The following is a 27195-nucleotide window of genomic DNA, read 5'->3' on the forward strand; positions in this document are numbered from 1 at the left end:
CCTGGGTGTAACAACCAAAGATGTTTCTAGATGTTGCCAAATGTCCCCTGGAAGGAGGCAAAGTCACCACTAGTTGAGCACCACCACTCTAAGATCTAGAGTCTAGGTGATTCGTTTAGCCCCTTGAATACCACTGGCATACTAATGAGTCCCAAATTGTAGCCCCTGCTTGACCTCTCCAGTGGGCTCCAGACTCCATTTGGATGCCTGACAGGCATCTCAAAAATAACATGGCCAAAATAGAACTTTTAATTCACAATGCCCGCACCTGCTTGTCTTGTAGTCTTCTCAGTCTCAATAAACAGCACCATTATCCACCTACTTACTCACATCCACATCCCTAATCCCTCTTTCCCTTGGCCCCTCACATCCAATTTATTTGCTCTACTACCCAAATATATTCTAAGTCCATCCACTTCTCTGTATCTCCAGGGCTAAGATCCTAGACCAAGGCATGACCATCTCTCTCCTGATGGTGTAATACTTCCCAACGGGACTTCTTGCTTCTTGCTTTCTTCCTACAGTCTAATTTTCACATGGAGGTCAGGGTGACCTTTCAAAATATGAGTTTCTTTGTCTTCACCCTACTTGCCGTTATCTGACATTATCATGCTCATTTGTTTGCTTGCTTTATCATCAGTCTCCTCCCACTGGAAGATACAGCTCATAGGGCAGAGGCCTTGCCCTTCTTGTTCACTGCTGTATCCTTACCCAGTACCCAGGATTTCAGGGGCAGAGTAGTGCTCTATACGCACATGTTGAATGAGTAAATTGTTAGTCACCATTCCTGCCTTCACCAGTGGAGCCATCTTGACTTGATGCCATACATACAGATGCCACATGTAGATTCCTCCCAAGGACCTCCCCACCCCCACCTCCAGTCAGGTCCTAGATCCTCTGCCTCTGAAAGCCCTGTCCCCAGGCCACGTTGGAGGTGGTGAGTAGAGGAGATAGGATGGGCTTTGTGTCTAGGCCCACGACTTTGTTAAGACAACCTAAAAGCTGGCTCCTAACCTATCTGGTCTGTGGCTCAGAGCCCACCCTCAAGCTTCCAGCTACTTTCCCCCATTACAACCTCCATCTCTTCATTCACTAGCCAAGGGATTGTCTCTGGGCATCCAGGTAAAAACCCAGACCCAGGGATCAAATCCTTCAGACTTCTCTCCTTCCCAGAGGGCGCACTCTCCCTGGTCAAGCAAGAACTGCCCCTCCCCTGCCGGGAAAGTGCAGGAGGGATGAGAGCAGTCCCTGAACCACATAGCACCGTTCTGAGAGAGGACGTAGCCCTGTGGGCGAAACCAGGGGCACCGCTAGCCTTGGGGGGTGGAGGACGGAACACTAACATCCTTCCCAGCGCTACTCCGAACTCTGCAGTGTTTAAGATGTTCTTGGCTCCACTGTTTGGGCCCTAAGAAGATTTTGATAGTGAGATTTTTGCATAAAAACATTAAACTAATATTGATGAGTTTTTGCCAAAAGCATTTTCCTTAGTGAATTCCATTAAGCCAATTTAATTTCTTTTTTTTTTTTTTTATTATTATTTTTTGTGTGTGTGAGGAGATCAGCCCTGAGCTAACATCTGCCAATCCTCCTCTTTTTGCTGAGGAAGACTGGCCCTGGGCTAACATCCGTGCCCATCTTCCTCCACTTTATTTTTTATTTTTTTTTTATGGGACGCCGCCACAGCATGGCTTGCCAAGCAGTGCGTCGGTGCACGCCCGGGATCCGAACCAGCGAACCCCTGGCTGCCGCAGCGGAGCACGCGCACTTAACCGCTTGCGCCACCAGGCCGGCCCCCAATTTAATTTTTTAATTGACTTTATTCCATAGTTAACCAATTCTAATGTTTTTCACTTTCAATTTTGTTTAGCCAAAATTATTTTTCCCAAGATCAAGTCTTTTTTTGTGTGAATTCTACAATCACGATTTGATTCCTTAATCAGATGTTTATCATATTGGTTTGTACTGAGTATGGTTTCTGGTGCTGTTTCATTTGTATTGATTATTTTTATCAAGTCTCCTTTTCCCAGTGACTGTTCAAAACAGTGACGTCAATGGCCAGTTTAAGACATGCCCCTTTGGACTCTCAGCACAGCATGGCTCTTTATAAGAGACTTGCTGTTAGTGTGACAGTTCTTGCAGGGGGATGGGCAGGCAGACAGGAAGAGGGGTCAGAGGGAGCACATTCTGGAGGTCTAGCTTGTTGGGGCGAGAGAGACCGATCTTCCTATGAGTAGACCAGTCTGGGAAATCCACACCGCTTTCTGGGTGGCAAGCAGAGCCACTTATTCTGTCAGGAGAGCAGGGTGCCGGCACAGTCCTTGTCCCTGCACACTGGACACCCACCACTAGGAAGGTTCTTCACCCTCCCTACGATGGCTCGGCCTTTCTTCAAACCAGCGGGCTGTGTGTGGCTCTCTCTCCCAGTCAGCCCAGAGCTGTCCAGAGACAGGGACCGGTGAGCTCAGCCCCAGTGGGAGCACGTGTCTGCATTTGGGGAAAACTGCCAGTTGGGAAGGGATGTTTCACTAGGGGTTGTCAGAGCCTGAGACTAAGGGGGAAACAGGCCAAACCCAGCCCTTCTTACCTCCCTGTGCCTGATCAAGGCCTGGGGCCTTCCATTCTGTCTGACGGCATCGCTGTCAGAGGCTGGGCCTGACCCCAGGCTTCTCACGGGAGTTCCATGACACCGAGAGCTCAGTCTGGGCTCAGCCGCAGACAGTCCAGGTGGACACAATTGATGGGTATTTGTTTCTGGTGGAGAAGAGGCATCGCTCAATGCTCCTGGATGAGCCAGACCATAAGCCTCACTGTGGGCTCCTGGCTCAGGCTGAGCAGGGACCAGAGGACTGCACAGATGCAAGTCGAGTCCACAGCCAACCCCACTGTGCCCTGGTTCTTCATGGGACACGGTGCCAGGATGACCAAGGCTTAAATAGTGACAGGCATCAGTGCCCTCACCTGTAAACTGAGGCAGTAATACACACTGGGAAGATGGAGGAATGTTGGAAGCTACAAGTATGAGCCAGAGGCCTAGACCAGCTGCCCACATCACTGTCCCTCGTCTTCTATCTTGCTTTCACTTCCATGTCCCCAAATCTAGGACCTCTACACCCCTGAGAGGTACCCTAGTGGTCCTGTGAGGGGGATAGGCCTACCCATGCAGCAAGTCAGCTGTCGGAGGTAGGGGCTGGTGAACTCCACCAGTCTCCCAAAGGCCATGACCACCACGTCTGCTCTCACCTCCTCCAGCTCTGTCTCCAGCACGTGTTTCTCCTCCACTCCCTGTCTGGGCTTAGGCCCACCTTCTGGTCTCCGACACGGGGCCTCGGCCCTGACCAGGCTCACGGGTTTGCTCTCACTTCCCTGACCTCTGGGTGATCTCAGGACTGAAGGCTCTGCTCCCGACTCAGATCTGCCAGCATCGGCAACTCTCAGCTCTTGGGAGCTCTTTGCCAGCAGTTTCTTGGTGCCTCTGCTGCTGCCAGTCCACCACCTCCTAGTTGTTCTGCTGGAATGTATCTTGGAAAGCCAATTCCTTTGACCTCTGGCAAGTATGAGCCACAACCAAAAGTTAAAGTTATTTATCTAAATACAGTTCTGTTTTAAAATACATGTCCTCATTTTCCATACCCTAGAGTACCCAGAGGAAAATAAACTCCTGTACAAGGTGGAATGATTACCACCTTTTTTTTTTTTTTTGTGAGGAAGATCAGCCCTGAGCTAACATCCATGCCAATCCTCCTCTCCTTGCTGAGGAAGACCGGCTCTGAGCTAACATCTGTTGCCGATCCTCCTCCTTTTTTTCCTTTTTCTCCCCAAAGCCCCAGTAGATAGTTGCACATCCTTCTAGTTGCTGTATGTGGGACGCGGCCTCAGCATGGCCTGACAAGCGGTGCGTCAGTGCGCGCCCGGGATCCGATCCCGGGATCCGAACCCGGGCCGCCAGCAGCGGAGCGCACGCACCTAACCGCTAAGCCTGGGCAGGCACCTGATTACCACCTTTCTAACTCTTCATTTTAGCTCCAAGGATCTGAAAGGAAAGATCCAAAATACTTCATGTGAGGTATGATTGTAGGGTTGAAGAAAAGGTAGGTTAGCATATAATACATGCACCTAATAGCAAAAATCTGATAGCCTATGACCATGGTCTAAGCATACTGTAGGGTACAGAATGGTCAGTATATGTGGACATGTGGGACTTATGTATCTGTGAGAGTGGGGCAAGGACGGCGTCAATGTATTTGTATATTTGTATGTAGAAATACACAATGAAGAACAGGCAAAATGAATCTATGGTGATAGAAATCAGGAAGTAGCTGTTTTGGGAGACTGATGGAAAGGAGCATGAGGGAACTTTCTAGAATAATGAAAATGTTCTATAGCTTGTTTTAGATGGTGGTTGTAAGGGTGTAAATTGTCAAAACCATCCAACTGAACACTTAAGATCTGTATACCGTATTGCATGTAAACTATACGGCAATAAAAAATAAAAATAAATCCCCTGAGTAGATTCAGGTGTTTATGTGTTTAAGGATGTGAATATGCAAGTGTGTGTGTGTGGATGTGAGACTGTGTGTGTGGCCCCACCTGTATGTCCATGGCCTTGGTGTGGGATCTGGGCTGTAGGACATCGTGTGGACTTGGGCACACAGAAAGTACACACTGCAGAACTTCAGCTAGTCCCTCTCTCATCATTACTCATGTGCCCAGCACTTTCCCAATGGCTACTACTGTTATCTAAACCTCCTCGACCCTCCTTGGGTCTCTCTCTCTCTCCCCCTCTCCTTTCAGCATCTCAGAGCTCTCTCCCTCCATTAGCATCTTTCTCTCTGATTTCAAACATGCACAAGTCTCAGCTTTCTTGAAACAATTCAGGAAACCAGGAAGAAACTAGAACAGGTTGTTCTGTGCCCTCTGAAGCTTGTGCAGGCATAGAGGCTAGTGCTGGGTCCTAGCCTGGAAAAGTCTGAGGCTGAATATCTGTTAACAAAGCAAGGAGAGGCAGCTACATTGGAAACGGCCTGCACTCCCAGGATTGGTTGGGGCAAAGCATACATAAGTGTTTCCTATAGACCAGACGTGGGCCAGGCAGGAGAAAGGACCAATTACACCATCTTAGAAAGACTTGGCCCAAGAGGGACCCCCCTTGGAGGGACCACCTGGACCAATCGCAGTTAGTGGGGGATTCCAGAACCAGGGGCTGAGGGAGCAACTGACAGCAGTAACACTCAGACGTAACCACCTAGGTCAAGGGAAGTGCAGGTAACAGCAACTCACAAACGCATGCGTGGAGGAAGGAGTCAGCTACAAACTGTCCTCAAGCTAAGAGAATACTAACGCCAGATGACAAAGGGACCTTTCTTTCTCTCTCTCTACTCTTACAATCCCCCTCCACCAACACTGATGGGTCTGAAGCCTCAGTCTGCATGAGGGGGGAGGTGGGGGGAATGAGGAAGCAAGACGGAGAAACAGAGAAGTCAACCACTCTCCTCTCCAAAGCTAGGAGCCTAAGGGAAGCTCGAGGTGAAGGCGATACATTTTAACTTTGAATTAAGTTCAGAGTTTTGATTATTTAGGTGAACTGGACATTTAGGCTATTGCAATAAGTCTGTCCTGGTGACCAAATGTAATCCAAGGGCAAGGAAAGATTTAAAGAAACAGTGGAGGTGAAAGCTGTTTTATGATGGTAGTCCGCTTCTTGATTGCCGCCCTGCATGCTCAGTATAACAGCTACACCTGCAAAGCAGGGCACAGTGCCTGGCAGAGTCAACTTAACGTGCAACTGTTGCGACTGGTATGAACAATCTCGGGATTTAAAAGGAAGGAGCTAGGAGCTGAATGTGAGGACCGCTTTCCTAACAGTCAAGTTGTTTGGGGTGGCCCGAGAGGAGGACTTGGGAGGTAGTGATTCCTTATCGTGGAGATGCTGACAGGGGCTAACTGACTTGGTAGGGAGGGGGAGCAGATCGAGCCCCAGATGTGGGAGCAACCTGAGAATCTGTGATTCTGGTTTCTCTCTTATGGCCTCAACTCTCCCCTCTACAGAGATGACTTCAGCCCTGGCATCTTTCCTGACTTTCAGTTGCACATTTCCTATGTGGACAACTCACCATCACTTCCAATTCAGCCCATCTAAAACGGAGCTCTTTATTTTTCTCTCCAGCCAGCTCTCCTTCCACACAGCTCCCAAACTCCCTGTTTCTGTACATAAATATTTCTCCTAGCCTGATTTTCCACCACCCTTTCATTCATTCCTTAAACCCAAATGAGCACCAAATCTTAAATCTTTCCTTGAGACCCCTCATTGGCCCCACCCTCTCCATTTCTGTGACCACCATCATAACTCTGATCTTGATCATCTTATAATATAGCCTCCTAACAATCTCCCTGCCCTCCACATTTTTCCCTTGGAATCCTTAGCATGACTGAGCATGACCTTAGCAAGCTCACTCTAATCTTCCTCAAACCCAGTTCTGGTGGCGTCATGAAAGCCTTTGATAAACACTTGCTTCCCAAGGAATAAAATACACTTTTCAGCTAACACAGGTTTTGCACAATCTGGTTTTTCCAAACTTTTTCCAGCCCTATCTAAAACCATTCAACTCTTGCAAAATACAGAGACCCACTCTCAGCCTGGTCACGTGCTGTACAATAAAGATGCACAGATGAAAGACATACCTGACCACAATGTGCTCTCAGTTCTGGTGGTAAGATAGAGGGGTAATTAACCAGAGAACACAGCCAGTGATAACATAAAGGAAACTGCTGTCCTCATGTCCCCATTCCAACAGAAAAGTGTCCCCTGAATAAAAGGCTATGTTTTCCTACCTACAAGTTTTTCTTTGGACTCTTTTCTCCCCGCTCCCCTATCCCCACCCCCAGCCCTTCTCCTTTGAGAACTCCCATGCCCAGGCAGGGATCTCTTCCTCCTCTGGAGCTGAATGATCCCACTGAGGAACTCCCACTCTTCCTCCATGTCTCAGCTTAGACGCTTCATCCTCTGGAGGTCCTCTCTCATGTGGCCCCCACCGGCACCCCACATGGATTAGAGGCACCTCCTCTATGTCTCCATGGCACCTCATAATTCTCCTAGTGTTGCCCATATCATGCTGCTTGCAATTTACCTGTCTCTCCCACTAGACCCTGAGCTCTTTGAAGGCAGAAAATGTGTGGATCTTGTTCACAGTTCAATACTCAGCTCCAAGATTAGGCTGGCACATCCTAGACGCTCAATAAACAAGTGGAAGGGAGGGAGGAAATAGTAAGCCAGTCACCAGGCACTCCCTTTTGATGTTCTTTTCACGCCTGCTTCCCCAATCACTGTTCCCAAGCAGGCTCCGTCTCTGGCTCCCTCACTGGGTTTATACATTCCCATCAAGCCAACTACTTGTCCCAAATCTATCTGCCCCACTTGACTCCGAACTTTTTGAGGGCGAGGAACTCTCTCTATGCCCAAAAAATAGTAGGGGGAAAAAATGAAGCTTACAGTTTATAAATTGAAGTGATAAACTCCTTGTAAGCAGGAACCGTATCTTTACGTTCTGTCTGGGTCAACTTTGAACAAATCCACTTAACCACCGTTTTTTCGTCCCTAAAGCAGAAACAGTGTGACCGTGTTCACAGCATTACTGGCCAGACCTGAGGAGTAGGAAGTGGGTGACTGCGCAAGTTATAACCTGGATACCTGCTTCCTCATCCATCTGTAACACAGGACTGCTTTCCTGTCAACCCGTAGAGCAGTGCCCAGCGCTAAGTCAGCGCTCAGTGTCAGCCATCTCAGTAGCGGGGTCTCTAAAGCTTTGTAAACCATAACGGAAGGTCCACTGCACCTCGAGGGACCACGGCACTGGCGGGTGGACACGGCGAGCGTGTGAGCAGGCAGGGCACGGGAGCGACTGATCCGAGGAGCCCCCATCCTCCCACCCCACCCCCGGGACTCTAAACCTCCCCTCCACTCCCCCCTTTCCTTTACGGAGCTTTTCTGAGCTCGGAGCCCTCTCCCGCCTCCAAGGGCAGGAGGGGTGGGTTTGGATGAAGTCGGGGGCTCGGACCGCACCCACTCGGCCGGACCTGCTGCGCGACCTTGGCCAGTCTCCCTGTCAGAGCCTCTGTCTGGGGCCCCACCTGGAAGATTGCTCCTCTAACGCTCTTCCAGCCTAAAGCCCGTCCTCTTCCACCTCTCGGGTGCGGACTCTCCCTCCCACCCCGACCGCCTCTCCAGGCTACGAAATCGACGCGCGCTAGGACCCAGCCCCGGACTGCGCGCCCACCAAGCGCGGAACTTCCTTCCACTTCCCTCCACAACAGCCCGGAAGTGGCCGTGACACCGCGAGATCTGGGAGGTGGGGCGGGGCCGGAAGCCGAGCCACTCTCGCGAGGCCAGGCGGAGCGGAGCCCAGAGGTCTTGGGCGCTGTGGAGGTCGTTGGAGTCACCTGCCTCCTGCCAGCTCCTTCGGTCGCCGGTGCGCGCCCCGCCCGCCCCAGCCATGCTCTCCGCCTTCGCCCGGCCTGCCGGCGCCGCTCTCCGCCGCAGCCTCAGCACCTCAGCCCAGGTAGGCCCAGGGCCTGGGCCACGTGTGTTCTGGGCTCGCGAGCAGGCGTGACCCCCGGGCCAGCCTGAACTGCAGGGCCGCCCGGTTCTGGCCGGCGGCTGTGGCACCCTGGGCCGACCCTCATACCGGGAGGGAAGTGCGGGAGAGAGGGGGAGGTAACCCAGCTCCAGGACCGGTGCGCCTCTCCGAGCCCCCCTGCTGGCCCCCCGGGTCCCCAGAGGGCCTACTCTTGGCCTGCACTCCGTCAAGGTTGAGAAGCCGGGGCTCTAGGGCCGAAAGTAATTAACTTTTTTATGCAACTTTCCAAAGTGCTTTCAGGGACTAACCTCGTTCTTCTCGCACCATCCGAACAAATACTGTGCAATTTTTAACTCCGTAGTACAGACAGACTGAGATACCGAAGGCAGAGAACTGGTCCAAGGTTACAGTCATTTGGCCAGAGGATTAAAATTCAGCTCTCCTGACCACAGTGGCTTTTGGATCACCAAGCCTTCCCTCTGAGAGCCTGAAGATTCTGTTTCCTCTTAAGGACCTTTCTAAAGGATTCTTCCTGCTCTGGGAGGGCTGGGCCTGCCCCCAGGTGTTCTAACAGTGCAGGACTTGGTCTAGGAGTACTTAAGCCTAAGCTATGTTTAGCCATCTTTTTGTGGGACAGTGGTTCTCAAACTGGTGTGTGTCAGAACCATCTGAAAGCTAATGAAGAACAGAGGCCTAGGCTCGTTGAGGAAGAGTAGGACCTGGCGGTTGGTACTTTTACCAGGTTGGTACTTTTACCAAGTGGTTCTAATACAACCAGTTTGAGAACCCAGGAGATGCCCACGTTGCCTCTTAAGTACCGCACCCGAAAGGGAGGTGATTATTGAAGGAGATTCCAAATTTCTTATTTAGCTTCTGTCCTTCAGGTCAGTTTCCTGTGGATTCAGTTCATTTGAAAAATAAGCATGCAGATAGGTACATTGAGTATCCGTGCTTGCCAGGAACTACTGGGTGCTGCAGGGGATACCAGGATAAGTGAGAAGCACTTGAGGTAGGCCAAAGTGAGCAAACTTAGCACGGGCGGTGACAATAAAGATTGATGCTAAGGAGTGGGGGAAGGGAACTGACCAAAGGTACAACAGCAGGATTTGCTGACAGATGATATGATGGGGGGTATGAGAGAGGAGCATGGAGTGCAACCAAGGCTGTGGGCTTTGAAATTGCTCTTTGCCAAGATGGGAAAGATAGCAGGAAGAGAGTGGGCAGGGGAGGATATCAGGAGCTCAGTTGGGGGTATGTTGAGTTTAAAATGCCTGTTGGACATACAAGTGGAGATATTGAGAAGGAAGTTAACTAAGTCAGAAGATGAGCTTGAGCCAAATGGTACATTGATCTAGAGACTTTGGATCCGGTATCCTTAACAGTAAAAATGTATTGAGCACACAGCCTCAATATATTTATTCCTACATATACATACTAATGTACTAATATATATATACAAAACACAAATCTAAAAAGAAACCATAATAGACCTACATTATAAAGCAAGCTTGTAAATGAAGGAAGTGTTACTGTCTGTCCATTTTCAAAACAGTTGCCAAGCAATGTACTGTTCGCAACCACTCCTCAGCTCGGAAAAGATCAGCAAGTTTGGAGACAGCTCTTTTACAAAGACATCTTGAGCTAACCTCTGTAAAACCAAAGATTCTCGTCTCATTGTAAAGATTCCACCACTTAAGGACTGTGTTGTTATAAATATTAACTCTAAATTGATGAAATCTCTTACACATCAACAACATGGCCTCAACACACTGAAAGCGATGGAATGAGGGAGGTCAGCCCCCGCTTGCCTTCCCCGTGTTATGTTCTTGTGTATCGTATGGAACTTATTCACTTGACCCTTCTGGGGGCACCAGGTCAGTCTGTTTCTAGGTAGAGTTTAATTCATTATCTTTTAGATAAAAATAACACAAATTTTGGCATTTTCATCCCACACACCAGTGGGATTGTCTTGTGCTCCACACATTGGAACCACTGCCCCAGTCAGCCTTGGAAGCCAGGCTGAGTAATCTGGGCATGGAGAACTTGAGATTTTTGAGCAAGGGAGTGAAATGATTAAAACATTGAATTTTACAAAGGATGGTTTGGAGGTGAAGCTGGGGACCTAAGTTAGACGATGAATGGGAATGGAAATCGCCGGTAAGTTGGGAAGATGTTTGAGAGGCCAAGTCCTTCATGTGCTAACTGGGTGTCTCTAATAAGGGAAGAGGGAGAAAATGGTTCTAAAGGTTTGGATTTGGGAGAACACAGGTACTATTTGGGAAGAGAGGTGGGAGAGGTAGAGAGGATAAATTTATTTAGACAGTTGGGTTTGTGGGACTATTGGAGTGCCTAACAGAACTGGGAATGTGGAGTTGGGATTTGGGAGTCCCTAGGATTAGAGACAAGATGTGGGAGTGAAAATTAAAGATCTTGAAGTGAGTGAGTTTGCCAGACCTCAGGTTCTGGGTTGGTCTGGCTAGTTAGGTTTTCTGGGAAGTCAGAGGTCCACCTTTAAAGCACCAACGAAAAAAAATAACAAACCAACTGAATTCAAATCTTAGTTGTAGTGGGGACCGGCCCAGTGGTGTAGCGGTTAAGTGCGCACGGTCTGCTTTGGCGGCCCGGGGTTCGCAGGTTCGGATCCCAAGCCGTCCTGTGGCAGCGTCCTGTATAAGGTAGAAGAAGATGGGCACGGATGTTAGCCCAGGGCCGATCTTTCTCAGCAAAAAGTGGAGGATTGGCATCGGATGTTATCTCGGGGCTAATCTTCCTCACACACACACACACACACAAAATCTTAGTTGTAGTGTGTGCTTTTTTGTGTGTGTGTGTGAGGAAGATTAGCCCCGAGCTAACATCTGTTGCCAGTCTTCCTCTTTTTGCTGAGGAATGTTGGCCCTGAGCCAACATCTGTGCCCATCCTCTTCTATTTTGTATATTCGACGCTTTGCTACAACATAGCTTCACGAGCGGTGCATCGGTGCATAGCTTCACGAGCGGTGTGTCAGTGCGTGCCTGGGATCTGAACCCACGAATCCCAGGCCGCCAAAGTGGAGCTCATGAACTTAACCACTGTGCCACCGGGCCAGCTCCAGTGTATGCGTTTCGAGTTTAACTTAAGCAGATTACACTGTGCAGGGGTTTTTTGGTTAGTTTGGTATTGGGTTCTGATAACTGAGGTCCATTACGACTGGCCTCAGTTACTGTAAAGTACGCTGTGCAGTGATCGTGTAAGGCCCCCGAGTGGACGGCTGCACAAGGTGACCACACATGGTGCTTTGAGTTTGTGTGTCGGCTGTTTTCTCCGTTTGTCTCCTTCCCTGACAGCTGCCTGCCTGCCTGCCAGGAATAAGCTCCCCTTCTCATTTGTGAGTTTAGGTTAGAAATGGGCTCACTGAGGTTGGCTGGAATTTTGGTTAGGCCTTGAATGAGACCCAGAGGGGAAGAATGCCTTTGTATAATGGGAGTAAGCTATAGGGCAGGGCTTAGAGGAGTTCTGTTTTCTCTAAGACTTTGCTTTTTTCGTTTTAAGCCCAAATTCAAGAGTCGGATTGCCTGTGTTTGGCTTGTATCCCAGCTTCATCACTTGCTTTCTTTGTGAGCTTGGGCATATTACAACCTCTGTGCTTCAGTTCCTCGTCTGTAAAGTGAGGCTGTTAATATTACTTAATAGAGTTGTGAGAACTAAATGAGGAAAGACTTATTTAGCTCAGTGCCTGCCACAGGGCAGACCCCGGTAAATGGCCAGCTGTTATCACTTTGCTTCCAGCGTTCCCAGTAAATCAGGTTGCTGGATGACTTGAGTTTCAGGTAAGGTATTACTGTATTATAAATTCTGCCCCTCTTAGGAAGGGTCACCAAGAAGCAGTCATTGAATTGGTTGTTAAAAATGGCTGGGTGGGGGTGGCCTTAAGTGCCAGTTTGTCATCATCCTTCACAGACTCCTCTTCTTCACACCGCTTAAATGCTGTTGTTCATAGGGTTCTGTCCCTAGTGCTCTTCTCACTCTGTTCCTTTTTGTGCCTTGTCCACGTCCATGGCTTCCGTTAATCCCAGTGCAGGCACTTATGACCTCCAGACCAAGCCCTTTGTCCAGGGACCAACTGGACGCTTGTGTGTGTGTCTGGATGTTTCAAGTTTTTCAAACTCAACATGCAAAACTGAATTCATTATCCTTTCTCCCAAACCGCTTACCCCTCCTCACTTCCCTCTGTTGCTTAAAGGCAGTGCTGTCCACCCAAGCCAGGAAGTTATCACCCCAGATTTCTCCCTCTACTCACCGTTTGGATGGAAGAAGAAGGGGATAGGGGTGACTTAAATCTGTTGATCCTATTCCTCAAATCACTTCTAATCCACCCCTCCAGCTGCCAGAGTGAGTAAAGCTTGTTCATCTTCCATAGCGTATAGGAGTATGACCCTGACTATCACAAGATCTGTGGACACGAATTCTCCCCCATTTTCCTGAGACAAGCCTCTAAACTGCAGAAGGAAACTGGACCTTTGGACTGGTAGAAATTAGACAGTTGTGTCTTCCTTTGACACCACTGCAATGAGAGACCCAGTGCGGTATTTTACAGGAGATGGCATGAATTCTTTTAATGCTGATTCCGCGTTAAGAGTTCTTTTCATGCTTCTTTTTAGAACAATGCTAAAGTAGCCGTGCTAGGGGCTTCTGGAGGAATTGGGCAGCCCCTTTCACTTCTCCTGAAGAACAGCCCCTTGGTGAGCCGCCTGAACCTCTACGATATTGCTCATACACCTGGAGTGGCCGCGGATCTGAGCCACATCGAGACCAGAGCAACTGTGAAAGGTACTGGGCACGCTGACCCTGGAGGACTTCTCTCTCCTCTCTAGTAGACCAGGATCCAAGTTTAGAGGAATATTCTTAGGTGAAACTAGTTCAGAGACTAGGAGTTTTTGTGTTCATTTTAGAATTAAATTTTAGAAATGATTACACCTTTTTAGACTTGAATCTGTAAAAGTTTAAGTAGCAGAAAAAAAAATTTTCTTTCAGAAAAGCAGAGGTGGTCTAATCTTCCCATTTTTCACTTTTTCTAATTTGAAAAGTAATATGAGGCTGGGGAAGGGACAACTGTCAGGAACCTCTTGCAGGGATTTGGGGGCAGTAGAAATGCTGTTCCTGGTTGCTTTCCTGTGCCATGGGCCATCCCTCCACCCCAGGGTAACCTTTGCCAGCTTCTCCAGAGCACAGCCACCTTGGGGAAGTCTGCCCTTCCTATTAGGTAAGTATAGGTATGTTATCCAAGAAATAATTCATAATTATATATAATTATATATCTTGCTGATTTTACCTTCACACTGTAGCAGCATTTCTCCATGTCACCAAATTCTTGGTAAAATCATTTTTAAAGCTGTACTATAATTTATCACTTATTTATTGTTATACGCACACTGTTGACCATTGGGCTGTGTCCTGTTTTGCTCTGTACTATAAAGTACCAAATTGCTATCCAGAAAGTTTCTACTGATTTCTGTCTCTACTGACTATACAAGAAGGCCCTGTTTGATGGTGTTTACACGCATCCTCAACTAGCGTAAACCTCTCAGGAGGGTGACTGTCAAGTCAGATGCTCATGTGCCTCCCATAGTCCCTCTGAATCGTTTGCTCACTTTCTTTTGGGGTGTATATTTGAGTTTCTGAAAGCTTCTGCTATAAGGAAAAAGTCAAAATCAAAGCAGATTTTGGTCATTGGAGGAAATTTCCCTGAAATCTTTGAAAATAGACCTTTTTTCCCTCAGATGATAGGAATAAACAAAATAAATACTTCATATTTAGAGTCCTTATTTATCAGCACAGGGATCTTCTTTCATGGGCTTCAGTGTGCCTTCTAATCTGATGTGAGATGGAGCTCTTGTTCGGTTGCTGCAGAATGGATAAGCAGCTTTTCTAACTGGGAGCCGAGAAGGACTCGCGGGTGCTAGTGACTAGGATAAAGACAAGCAGCTGGCTAGGTTTTGTGGAGGGTTTAATCCGTTCTGAAGCGAGAGCCTGGGCAAGTGGAGGCTGGAGAAAAATAGTGACGGGAGCACTTCTGCTGGCTGGAATCGTCGACTCAGGATGGTAGTCATCAAGGAAAGGAATCATTTCCCAGGTGGGCTTTCTGGCCTTTCTCGAGGCCTGTGGTCAGCGTTGAACCCAGGTGGGGCCATTCCTTCTCAGGCTCTGTTCTCACGGATGTGCTAGCCTCTCCGGGTCAGAAAAAGTGAAATTGCTCCTATGGGGGTTTTTCTAGGCTACCTCGGACCTGAGCAGCTGCCAGACTGCCTGAAAGGTTGCGATGTGGTGGTTATTCCAGCCGGAGTCCCAAGAAAACCAGGTGTGTGTTTGAAGGCCTTGCCTAGCATCTTGCTGCAAGTCAGGTGAGGAAGTGGTTTTCCATTAAAAATGGGTCAAGTCAGATCACTCTGCTGCAGAGAAAATTCTGAAGGCTCCCCAGTGCCTGTGGGATAAGGATCAGATCTTTCCTGGCCTGGCATTTAAAGCCCTCCCCGGGTCTGCTGTGCTGCTCCCCACCTAGTCTCGTGCCTCTGTGCGTACTTTCTCTGCATGGAATGCCCCTTCCTCCACCCATCTCCATGTTGGGAATTCTTAATGATCCTCCTCAAATATCACCTCCCCCCAGCCGTTCCCTTCCATGTGCTCCACCCCACAGACCTCTGTTTTGGCACTGGATGCACTGGACTGTTTTCCCTGCAACATAGATCTACTTGAAACAGAGACCCTGTCTCACTCATGTTTGAATTTCCTGTAACAACTAACACACAGCACTTGGCACGTACTTGGAAATTCATCCTGTGCTTTGTGAACATCTTGAATTGGCTCATTTTCAGGCATGACACGAGATGACCTGTTCAACACCAATGCCACAATTGTGGCCACCCTGACTGCTGCCTGTGCCCAGCATTGCCCCGAGGCCATGATCTGCATCATTTCAAATCCGGTGAGTGCCACTGGCAGGTAGGCTGCTGAAAGCGCACAATTAGCAAAGGCGTATTAATGTGCTAAAATGGATAAAATAGATGAACTAAGTGTCAGTTGTAACCTGGTTTTTCCATCAACTGTGCCTTTGGGCAAATCATTTCACCTCTCTGTATCTTAGTTTCTCTACCTGGAAAATAAGTCCATTCTAAGGCTCCTTTTAGCCATGATCGTGGCAGCCCATTAACTCCTCTTACTGTATATTACTCAGGGTGTGCAGTCCCTGGGTCCCCAGCGTCCCCTTTCTCTTCACGCTTACACACATGATCTCGTACACAGCCATGCAGGCCCTGCTGGCTGCTTTTGCAGGGAGCTTCTTCAGTTCAGAAACTCCAAGTCCTGCATGTTCCCTGAGAGGAAGCTGTGGCTCCCCTGCCTGCTCTAGCAGGGCCTGGAGCTGCATCTAACAGCTGCCCTCCATTCCTCCCTCCTGGTGGACTCTGGATTCTGGTCTCTGGGCACGAGAAAGATCTGGCGGCAACGACAGTGATAATGATGTTGACTGAGGGACGTGACTGCTGATAAACACCCAGAGCTTGTGCCCGTGGCCTCTGAGAAGAGGATCCTGCCTTCCCCCGACTTGCCCGCCCTTCCTCAGGGGCAACTGGTCAGAGGTAGAAAGAGCTGCTGCTTTTGTTGGGGAGCTGACTGACTAGTGCTGTTTTGTGTTTATTGTATTCTTTCCACGGACCAGCTAACGTGTTAAGCACTTGCCATACGTTAAGTCACTTAACCCTCACAACCACCTCAGTTAGGTAGTTGTCGCCCATGTTTCCAGATAAAGAAACCACGAACTAGGGAGTTGAGGTCACTTGCCCAAGGTTACAGCAGAATGACAGAGCTGGGCCCTGACCCTCGGCCAGCTGAGCCTTTAGCCCTGTCTGTGCTGTGTTTTTTTAAAGGAATGAATAGCCATTCAGGTGTAAGCCCCAGCTGGAGCAGAAGGTGCCCTGTGGCACCATCATCATGTTTTTTAAATTGATAGTTGAAGGGTCACAGGCATATTTGAACTGCTGGCTCAGAGGCCACCAAGGGGAAGGGTGGCTGCTGCAGTGAAGAGTTTCTTGTTGATGTGGAGGGAAAAGAAGCACTCTCCTAGAACAGGAGTCGGCTCACTGTGACCTGTTCCCTCGTGAGGGTGGCTTGCCTATAAACAAAGTTATCAGACAGGGCGATTTAATTCAGCACCTAAGGACTTGTTAATGGTCTAGCAAAAAGATTTTTCCTTGTGTTGCATGGCTCTGTTCTCAGAATGCAGGGCAAATTATGCCTCTCTCTTGGATTTGCTAGGTTAACTCCACCATCCCAATCACAGCAGAAGTTTTCAAGAAACATGGAGCATACAACCCCAATAAAATCTTTGGGGTGACAACCCTGGACATTGTCAGAGCCAACACTTTTGTTGCAGAACTGAAGGTAAGATCTGCATCAGGCATCTTTCAAGTTATCTTTCTGAATTTTTATGGGCATAAAAGACACCAGGGCACTTGTAGGTCACTTGTGACTTGGGAATTCTAAATATCTCTATCTTGCCTCCCTGGTGGAAAGTGGCTCTCAACGTTTTCTGGGGTAATCCAACAGCAGGGCCCTGCAGGTTTAAACTGTGGCTGCCTTCTCTCTTGATCAGCTCACTCTCTCTTACTTCTGTCTGGTGCATCGAGGGTTCAGGCTTTCCATACGTTTCTCACTGGCTGGACTGGATTTTGCTCTCCAAGTTCATTGCCTCTGAAAACTAATAACTAACATGATTTATCTGCTAATTATTAGACAAATGATGAAATTAGCAAACATGAAGAACTTAGAAAAGTTCTCAAAATCCTAAGCTAGCAGAACTGTCATCCCCGGGCTGTGTTTGACTCCCTTCTTGGGTTACCCCCACTAGCGTACCTCAGAGTTCTCCTCATCCAGTTGTTGGCGTCTGCTTGGGCTGCTGGCTGGAGCTGCCAGGCTCGTCCTGAGGGAGGTTTGGTACCAGCGCCAGGTCTGGAGTCCTTGCTGCCTCTCAGAACTCACTTTCTGATCTTTTTGGTTGCAAATCCAGCAGAACCACTTCCTCTGGCCCCAAAAAGTGTTCCTCTTGAGCATCAGGCCATTTTTTTCTGACTTTGCAGATGAGGAGGGCCTCTCTAAAGTAGGGAACAATTGTGCACACACAGGACCTTCATTTTACTCTCCTGTGCACCAGATGGGTCTGCTTCTGAAGGGTTGACACTGCCCGCTTTAATTCATACGTGTTCCCCTGTAGGCTCTGTTCTAGGTGTGTGGGGGTCACAGATCATAAGACGTGGGCCCAGGCCTTGGGAGCTCTGTGGAGTGGAAAGAGACAGTTTCATCAAATAACCAGTTCAGTGCAGGTGTGTGTCGAGTCTTTGAGTGGGGAAAGGCTCTAGGGGGAGATTACATTGAAGCCGTCTGTGGACGGGCCGGGAGGGCGGGGTCCAGCTCCTGAGGCCCCTGCCTGTCTCCTGGAAGCAGCCGTGCTCATTCTCCTAGGGCTCCTGTGGTGCTGCCAGCTCTTGGGGGCCCCAGCGCACCGTTTTCCCTGGCCTAGTCCTGCTGCAGTATAGCAGCTGCGTGTGGCTATTTCTATTAATTAAAGTTAAATAAAATGAGAAATTCGTGTACCCTGTTGCACTAGCCACATTTCAGATGCTCATTTCAGATACTCGATAGCCACTTAGAGCTGCCGTATTCCTGCAGAAAGTTCTGTTGGACAGTGCTGTCTTAGCCTAGAAGCTTCACTGTTTGAGGTGGAAGAGGGGGATCTTGGCCACTGCCAGAGAATCCGGTGCTTGACACGCTTCAGTTAAGTGAACTGGCCTTTGTCTCAGGCTGGCTGGCATTGTGAAAAATTCCTGAATTGTATCAAGAATGAAAATCAGCCCTTAACCTTGTGCCATCTGGTTCCTCCCTGAGCCTCTCAACCATCTCGCTCCCCTTTACCACCACCTTCCGTGTCCTCTTGGCTCACAGGAATTTTTTCCTGTCTGCATTTCTCACTCTGCAGTTGTTAGACATGGCTCTTTATACCCTAGGCCTTTGCTCTTCTCCTTTTGCCTGGAATACGCTTCCCTTGGTGAAGTCCTCCTGCTCCTTCCCAGAAGAAGTTAAGTCTGTTCCGGGAAGCCTTTTCCCAGGCTGAGAAAGCGCTCACCTGGTTTCCAAAGCCACCCCGTGTGGCTGTCTTAGCACGTTGTCTTAGAACGTCTGTTTGTGTCTGTCTCATATTAGACAGTGAGTTTCTCAAAAGCAGGGGCTCTAGGGCCGGGCTGGTGACATAGTGGTTAGGTTCGCGTGCTCCGCTTCAGCAGCCCGGGGTTCGTGGGTTTGGATCCCAGGTGTGGACTTATACACTGCCATGCTATGGAGGTGTCCCACATACAAAATAGAGGAGGATTGGCACAGATGTTAGCTCAGGGACAATCTTCCTCACCAAAGAAAAGCGTGGGCTCTGTCTGTTCATGCCTGTGTCCCTGGTGACCAGCATGGTGCCTGGGCATGTAGGCCCTGCCACGTGAGCTCCCTGCTCCATTGGTCCTGCTGGGTCTGCCCACCCTTGATGCTGGGCCTCCCTTCCTGGGGAAGGCTGGTTCCTAGCTTAGTGCTGCTCTCGTCGGCAGCCACGGCATTTGGGGAAGGTGGCATCATCTGGGACTGCTACCTGCCTCCCAGAACTCCCACCAGATTCCTTTTTTGACCGTCTTAAGAAATACCTGGTTCACAGATTCTTGGTGGCGTCGGACCTCTGGTTTAACAAATGAATCAGCCTCTCCTCGCCGGCCTGATAGCGAGCCATGGCGTTTTGACCGCTTACAGCTCAGTTTTGTTCTTCTGCAACCACTGTTGAGTTGACAGACTTCTCACCCCTGTGTTTTCTGGAATTGTTTTGAATTTTGCTCTGAAATGAGGGAACGGGAATTGGACTCGTTCTCTGTGACAGAGTGCGGGGCCATGAGTCTGGGCTTGTGCATTGGGAATGACACGAGCTATGAGAAAGAGGACAGTCATCCTCTGATTCTGAGAAGACACCAGACTGATGGAGACTGATTCGGGGCCCTATAAGGAGGCAGTTTTCAGCTCCTTGTAAAGGAAAAGCCTCGCAGTAACCTTGCCAGGCGACACGTTGCTCCTCACTGCACGGTGCACATTGGTGGTAGCCTGGTGGGGGGCCAGGCTAGGAGGTCCAGGCATGGCTGGAGTCGGACATTCTCTTCTCAGATTTCTTTGTTTTGTTCTGAGTTCTGTGGACTTTTCCGGTATTGGTGCTTTGGGTGGTTATGTGGTGTTTTATACTCAAAGAGCCTGTTAAGAATTAATCAAGCTTCACATTTTGGTGACCAGGATTTGGATCCAGCTCGAGTCAACGTTCCTGTCATTGGCGGCCATGCTGGAAAGACCATCATCCCCCTGATCTCTCAGGTATGTGTGTTCCCTCCAGGAAGCCTTAAGATACTGAGCAGCTTTAAGAAGTTCCACTTGGAGGCACTCAGGACAGACTGACGAAGATCTAACCATCTGTTGTATTTTGCAAGGATTCCTGCTAGGGATGCAGCCCCACCCCAGCTATCTGGTGGTTTCTTGACTGGCCTCTTGGACTGTGGTCAAGCCCCAGCGTTTCAGGGGTCCCGCTGTGGGAGTGAGTGTGGTCAAGAAGATACTCAGAGCGGCCAGCTCCAGCACCCAGTGAAAACTGCTGGTAGAAACATCACTGAAGTCCTGGTTAGGTCAGAGCAGGCAAAGCTGCTTTGTTTAAAAATGAGTAGAGACAAGGTAAACACCTCTGAGAATAAGATATATCAAATCAACCTCTTAACCCCTGAGTATAATGCACTGGAAGGACACAAAATATTTGTGTTATTCTTGCAAAAAATGCATAACCTTGTAAGGAAATCCTGAGGAAACACCTTACAAAACCAAGTTGATGGACGTTCTACAAAACAAGTGATCAGTCACACAAGACAAGGGAAGACTGAGAAACTAAGAGAGAATAGTTAAGGTGAAAGAATTGAGGATGGGGTCCTGGATAGGACCCTGTGAGAGAAAAGGGACAATAGTGGGAAAATTGGTTTTCTTGAATTTTTGAAAATTTGAATAAGGTCTGTAGTTTAGTTAATAATGTACCCTGGGGCCAGCCCTGTGGCTTAACGGTTAGGTGCGAGCGCTCCGCTACTGGCAGCCCGGGTTTCGGATCCCGGGCGCGCACTGACGCACTGCTTGTCCGGCCGTGCTGAGGCCGCGTCCCACATACAGCAACTAGAAGGATGTGCAGCTATGACATACAACTATCTACGGGGGCTTTGGGGAGAAAAGGGGTGGGGGGGGAACAGGAGGAGGATTGGCAATAGATGTTAGCTCAGAGCCTGTCTTCCTCAGCAAAAAGAGGAGGATTGGCATGAATGTTAGCTCAGGGCTGATCTTCCTCACAAATAAAAAAAAAAAAACATAATGTACCCATATTAATTTCCTGTCCTTCATAATTGTGCTGTGGTCATGTAAGATGTTAACATTTGGCTAAGCCGGATGGGGGGAATCTTGGTACTGTTTTCTCTGAGTCTGAAGTTAGTCTGAAATATAACAAATTCTTTAAAAATGAGTCGAGAACTCACTACACCTCCCAGTAAAGTTGACTTTTTCTTTAGAGAAAAGGTCTTGGTCTCTTATGTCGTGGTGAGGAGAGTGCGGGGCCTGGGAGTGGTGACAGGAGCCAGCCCCTGCTCACTGGTCCCTGTGGCTTGGCTTGCAGTGCACTCCCAAGGTGGACTTTCCCCAGGACCAGCTGACAACCCTCATCGGGCGCATCCAGGAGGCCGGCACGGAGGTGGTGAAGGCTAAGGCTGGAGCAGGTGTGTTCCCGGAGGCGGGGGGGGGGGGGGGGGGGGGGGGGGACCGGTGCTCACGCCCCAGGCCCGTTGAATTCAGAGCGGAGGACTCGCAAGGGCCTGGGCAAGGAGCGGGTCCTTCTCTGAGTTGCCTGCACGTTCACTTGGTCAGCAAGCCCTACATCACAGGCAGCTCGGCTGGCTTGTGGAGTGGAGCAGTGTTTGAGGTTGGCAGAGCTAATTCCAGGCCGTTCGTTCGTTTGTAAAATTAAGGGGTGCTGACCTTAATGCTCGACAGCTAAAGCTGGAGATTCTGCAGACACTTTATTTACCTGGCAGGGCAGGCTCACCTGGATTTTACGGTCGCAGTGCTAGCTTCGCTAACCTTCCCGTGTCCTCCTAGGCTCTGCCACCCTGTCCATGGCGTATGCCGGAGCCCGATTTGTCTTCTCCCTCGTGGATGCAATGAACGGGAAGGAAGGAGTTGTTGAATGCTCCTTTGTCAAGTCCCAAGAAACGGACTGTCCCTATTTCTCCACACCATTGCTGCTGGGGGTACGTATCCTGGAGGCTGGCTGTCTTGACTGGAAGGAGAGCTCTCTGTAGGCACCACTCAGCAGCGCGGCCCTGTGCATTTGCTCCATCATTCAGGTTTCCTTTGTGTGGTAACTACGTCTGTCCACTTGGCACGTGCTTGGGTGTTTGAGGGTGGAAGCACATCACAGAATTCAGAGCAGGGAGAAACCTCAGACCTGGGGTTGGAACCTCCTGGCGCGTGGTCTCATCCCCCGTGGGTCTGACAGCTGGTCAGCAGCAGCTGCCTGGGTGTGTTTCCTGAGGAGACAGTTGTTCCATCTCAAGGCAGCCCACTGACTGACAGCTCTGAAAGATAAGCCTGCCTCCACCAGCCTGCATGCTGTGTCCCTGTACCACGCTCGTTCCTTCTTGTTCTGACCTCAGGGCCTGCCAAGCCTAATTCTCTTCCCAGGACGCCTGGAGCTGTTGCACGACTGTTAGACTTTCCAGTTCGGGCATTCCTGGTTCCTGCCTCCTCACCCTACTGGTTTTCCTTCTTGGAATGTGCTACAGCTTGTCCCGTTGAAACTGGCTTCTAGACAGACCCCATCTGGTCGCATTGCTGTCTTCGGCCAGGCTGTCTGCTTGACTCTTACTGAGTCCTCATCAAGCAGAAACCCCTAGGTCTCACACACACTCCGTCAAGCCGGGTTTCCATTTCTTATGTGTGGACAGCTGTTGAAATCAGGCAAATGGGTGGCTGCCTTCATCTCATGCCCAGGAATAAACAGTTTGGTGACCTGCTGAGCCACCCAGAGGCCCTTCCCACAGACACCCTGATGTTCAAATTTCCATAAGATGTGGCCCTGGGCCTGGGGACTTCCTGTGGAGGAGAGGGACACTAAACAGGTTAATTCGGTAAGCAGTTCAGCACAGGTGTGTGCAGAGTGTGGCGGGACCTGTAGGTCCGAGGGTCCAGGAGGAGACGGCCTGGAAGCCAAGGCTGCTGTTGCAGCACAAACAGGGCTCAGCTGTGGAGTGACAGTGACAGACACCTGTTGTTCTGACGTCAGACGCTCACCTCCTTAGTTACACTGGATTCAGGCGTCTATTTGAATGTTTCTTCAGTCCTTTACCAACTTGGGGAAGAGACCAGAAACCAAGGCATGCTCTGTCAGGGAGAATAATATTAGGTGCTACTAATTATCGGGTACTTTATGTGCCAACTTGCCACATATATTCTCCCAACCTCCTCTGAGGTAGAGAGTATGCTCATTTTATAGATAAGATAACAAACTTGGTACATGAGCAGTTGTCCAGAGTACGCACTCCGCGTGACAGCCTGGATCCTGGCCTGGGGCTGTGACTGAAGCCTGCGCTCCTGGCCCAGCTCACGCCTATTCAGGGTATCGGCAGCTCCTCAGCTGCCTGCCCAGAAGCCGCAGGTGTCGATAGTCTAGGCAGAGCTGATGAAGTTTCAAGGTGGGTTTTCTGTAACAAACTCATTCACGGAAACCTTGTAAAATTCTATCACTTCCCCTCTCTCCTTCAGAAAAAGGGCATCGAGAAGAATCTCGGCGTCGGCAAAATCTCCCCTTTTGAAGAGAAGATGATAGCTGAGGCCATTCCTGAGCTGAAAGCCTCAATCAAGAAAGGAGAAGAGTTTGTAAAGAACATGAAATGAGAAAGCAGCTAGTGAGCATCCATTTCCCTAACTTATTAAGGATCATGTCAGTGTAAAGCCATTTCAGATCCCTTTGTATTTCAATTTGCTTCGATAATGAGTATCGTATCACCTTTACCATCCCTTCCAAATCGCGGTCAGTCCGCTGGTGCATCAATAAAAGCAGGCTTTGGTTTTCTTTTTCAAGGTCTCGAGAAATACTGTGCTTTCTTCCCCGTTAGTGCTGCTTCGGAGTGTCTGTCTGTCTCTCTCATCACGCATCAGAACCAGGTGTTATCTGCCTATTAGACTGAAGCATGATGGTTTCATCGGTAGCTTCAGGAAAGTAAAATAGTCATCAGTGGCTGCTCCTCCCAGCCCTGCTCTTTGCACCATTGCCTCTCAGACGTGCATACCAAGAAGGGTCAGCTCAGGCCCGATTGTCACGGTCCCTTCACCGGCGCAGTGCCTGTGGCCAGGCCGCCGTTGTTTTCTGCCCCTAGTTGTGTGTGGTCTTTTCCAGCTGAGCACACAGCACTGTCTTCTTCATTGCAGCTGTCTTGCCCTGCTCTAAATTTGTTCCTCTTCTGATTGATATTCAGTGACTGACAACCCTCAGCCAGAATTGTGAGGAAAGCTGGGACAGGGACAGGAGCAACCAAAACCAGCTGCTGTGGCAGGGCTGAGGACAGCACGCTCTGTCCTCAGGGAAAGGTGGCTTCGTGTCTTCAGCAGTGGCCTCAAAGGGACTTTGTTGTGTTAGCCAGGCTTAGGATAGTGTGGGGAATTAAAGGGAGACCTGATTCTCTTCAGTGTTGGACACAGTCTGCTCCCCAGAAGCCGTGGCCTCTGCAGCAGAAACAGCTCTATACCTAAGAAAGAACTTTCTGGCAACAGATGATCTTCCCCTGAAGAGAGAAAGTGGGAGTGGGAGTGGAGCTACACAGAGTGGTGGACACTCACTTATCTACAATAGCTTTTTTTGAAACTACTGAAATGGATTTTTATCAAGTATGACATCGTTGTTTTCTTATACAAGTAATACATGTTCATTGTTTGAAGCCTAAAATGTAGCCAAAAATAAAGCAGGAAATAATCACTGAGAATAGTATTTGTCCTCTTAATTTTGCATATTTTGTAAGTTGAGATAATGCTTCATGTGCCATTTTGTAGCCTGTTCTGGTGGTTCCTGTAACGCACACCCGATTTAGCTGCTTTTAAGCCATTTTAGTATGTCTCATGACTTTGTGGTTTGACAAGTTTCCACTGGGAAGTTCTCCAGGTGTGAGAGCCTGGCCGGATGATGGCCAGGGTGCACGGCTGGTGTTTGGGGATGCTGGCATAGCCGGGCTTCACGAGCGCTTGGGTTGCATTCTTTACGGGGTCTCTATAGCAGGGCAGGCAGATTTCTTAGTTGATGACTCAGGTTTCCCAAAAGTGCAAAAGCAGAAACCGCCAGGCATTAAGGCTTGTGCTCAGAACTGTCACGGCATCAGTTCTGCCACATCCTCGTGGTTAAAGCAAGTCACAAGGCCAGCCCAGGGGGTGGTGGGAGGGGCCCATACAAGGGCCTGAGCACCAGGAGGCCTGGTTCTTTGGGAGCCAACTTTGGACATTAGCTACCACGCGTGATCCTTTTACAAGTGTGTATTTTCCCATACCACTTTTTTTTTTTTTTTACACATGAGGAACATTGGCCCTGAGCGAACATCTGTTGTAAATCTTCCCCTATTTTGTATGTGGGACGCTGCCACAGCATGGCTTGGTGAGCGGTGTGTTGGTCCGTGCCCAGGATTCGAACCTGCAAACCCTGGGCCATCAAAGCAGAGCATGTGAACTTAACCACTACACCACCGGGCCGGCCCCAGCCATAGCACTTCTTTAATAGCTGGATAACCCCTAGGGTGGACACACTATAAAATTGACTCCACTGTTGTTGGGTGGTTAGGTGACTTAGGTTTTCACTACTATAAAGAGTATGGTTCTGAAGGTCATTGTGCTTTTGGACTAACTCCTCCTGGTGGTTCTATAGGCGGAGCCCTATGCCTGCTCTATTTGGGGCCAGTGTGCTATTTCATGGGATCCTTGCAGCAACTCTGGCAGGCAGGACCTAGTAGAGGTGACTCAAAACAGGTGGTCTTGGTTCAGGATGGTCAGTGCCTGTCTCCATAGACCAGTGGTTACCACACAAGGACCTCCCAAATAGGTCCTGTGCGTAAAACGCAGGTTCCTGGCCCCGCCCCTCGGAAGTTCTGATCTAGCAGTCCGAGAGGGAGGGCCAAGAACCTAAAATGTTACAGGTTCTTTCAGATTATGCTGAGGAGGCAGGAGGTGGCCCACCACACTGGTCGCTGGCTACCCCAGAGCTCTTTTCACTCCATAAGCCTCCTGCCTTTCAGGGCTTACAGACGAGTCAGGGACCTGAGAAAAATACAGATCAAGTACTGCAGGACTCAAGAAGAGAACAAGGTTACTTCTGGAAGTCTTGCAGAGGCAAGGATCAGAGGAGACTGCCCCATCAAGACATCCAGGAGGGAGGAGGAGGAGACGGCATTGGAGCTGGCCCTGCAGGCTGGGGAGGACGCCGGCCAGCAGGGAGGACAGGGTGCGCATGTCAGGCAGCAGCAGGGGCAGGCTGGGCCTAAGAGAATGAGCTCGAGATGCGTTGGAGGAATGGCCAAGTGTTGTGGCCATTGGCTGACTCGCAGCACAGGCCACACGCTGAGGGGAGTGAGGCCATTCAGGGGGGTCCTGAATGCCAAGCTGAAGGGCTTGGACCTCATCCTGTGGGTAGTGGGAACAAGGAGGAGGTCGAAAGTGCTGAGCAGGATGGTGACATGATCCTAGGATGGGGCTTGTTAACGTGCAGATTGTGACTGAGGAGCCCGGGGTGGGCCCAGGTGATGGCAGGCTGCAGGCCACACTAAGGTGGAAAACGTGGCAGCAGGGACCGCTGAGGACACTGGGCAGCAGAAGGGTTGAGGGCCCGAAATGGGGAAGCAGTGAGTGGGAGGGGAGGGATGACAGGGACATGGATTAAAAACAGCATCTCCCAGCCCCCTTTCCACCACCGTGACGTCCATCAGCCGGTTAGCAGCGAGGATTAAACTAATGGCGCCCCCGCTTTCAAGCCCCAATTATACGCCTCCCAGTCTGAGAGCTGGCTGCCATCCCTGCCTTCTGGTCGCCTCCTGACACACGACTCCTGTCCCCCTCAGCGAGGAACAGAAACCCAGGGATTGAGTGTATCGTGTTAATGACCATAATGAGCTGGCTGAGGCCTTTGCCAGGGGAGGCCGAGAAGCAGTCTTTAGAAAGTAGAGAGGAGGCCGCTGGGGAAGCAGCGGGGCAACCACAACGAGGTAATTAGACGGCGCATGAGCTGGTCCTGCAAGGAAGCTGCCGTTGAAGTCCCGGGTAGACATAGCCAAGTTGGGTAATTATGAGGAAAGTGGAGTATTGTGTCCTCGCTGCCAAGGCAGAGGGGGTGAACTGCTTAACCTAGAATGACCGTGCCCTCCCTCAGGAGGGTCTTGTGTGCTGCTGGCCAAACCTCCTCTGCAGTTCTTGCAAATTGCCTGCAGAGGGAGCTAGAGACTGGCGCTGCCAAGAGGCTCCTCAGCC

At 49.7% G+C, this 27195-nt stretch overlaps 2 protein-coding genes across 2 annotated transcripts in view; one reads left to right on the forward strand and one right to left on the reverse strand.

Moving 5' to 3' along the window:
- Positions 1 to 8320, reverse strand: part of STYXL1 (serine/threonine/tyrosine interacting like 1) — a 62658-nt gene extending 54338 nt beyond the window's left edge. Inside the window, exon 1 of the mRNA XM_058569026.1 lies at positions 8128 to 8320. The gene's annotated coding sequence lies outside the window, so the exon portion shown is untranslated. The remainder of the gene's footprint in view (positions 1 to 8127) is intronic.
- An 81-nt stretch (positions 8321 to 8401) lies between these two features.
- MDH2 (malate dehydrogenase 2) lies at positions 8402 to 23778 on the forward strand. The gene is made up of 9 exons (XM_058569025.1): positions 8402 to 8555; positions 13215 to 13383; positions 14828 to 14911; positions 15426 to 15535; positions 16864 to 16989; positions 19915 to 19992; positions 21317 to 21416; positions 21796 to 21947; positions 23461 to 23778. Exons 1-9 carry the CDS (start codon positions 8490 to 8492, stop codon positions 23590 to 23592), a joined length of 1017 nt encoding a protein of 338 aa, XP_058425008.1. The 5' UTR covers positions 8402 to 8489; the 3' UTR covers positions 23593 to 23778.
- Positions 23779 to 27195: the final 3417 nt, after the last annotated feature.

Source organism: Diceros bicornis, chromosome 26 (assembly GCF_020826845.1).
Source record: "Diceros bicornis minor isolate mBicDic1 chromosome 26, mDicBic1.mat.cur, whole genome shotgun sequence".
Taxonomy (NCBI): domain Eukaryota; kingdom Metazoa; phylum Chordata; class Mammalia; order Perissodactyla; family Rhinocerotidae; genus Diceros; species Diceros bicornis.

Coding starts and splice junctions, on each gene's coding strand:
- MDH2 (XM_058569025.1), top strand. CDS start 8,490: ATGCTCTCCGCCTTCGCCCGGCCTGCCGGCGCCGCTCTCCGCCGCAGC. Junction 13,384..14,827: donor GACCAGAGCAACTGTGAAAG/GTACTGGGCACG, acceptor GGGTTTTTCTAG/GCTACCTCGGACCTGAGCAG. Junction 16,990..19,914: donor CTTTTGTTGCAGAACTGAAG/GTAAGATCTGCA, acceptor TTTGGTGACCAG/GATTTGGATCCAGCTCGAGT.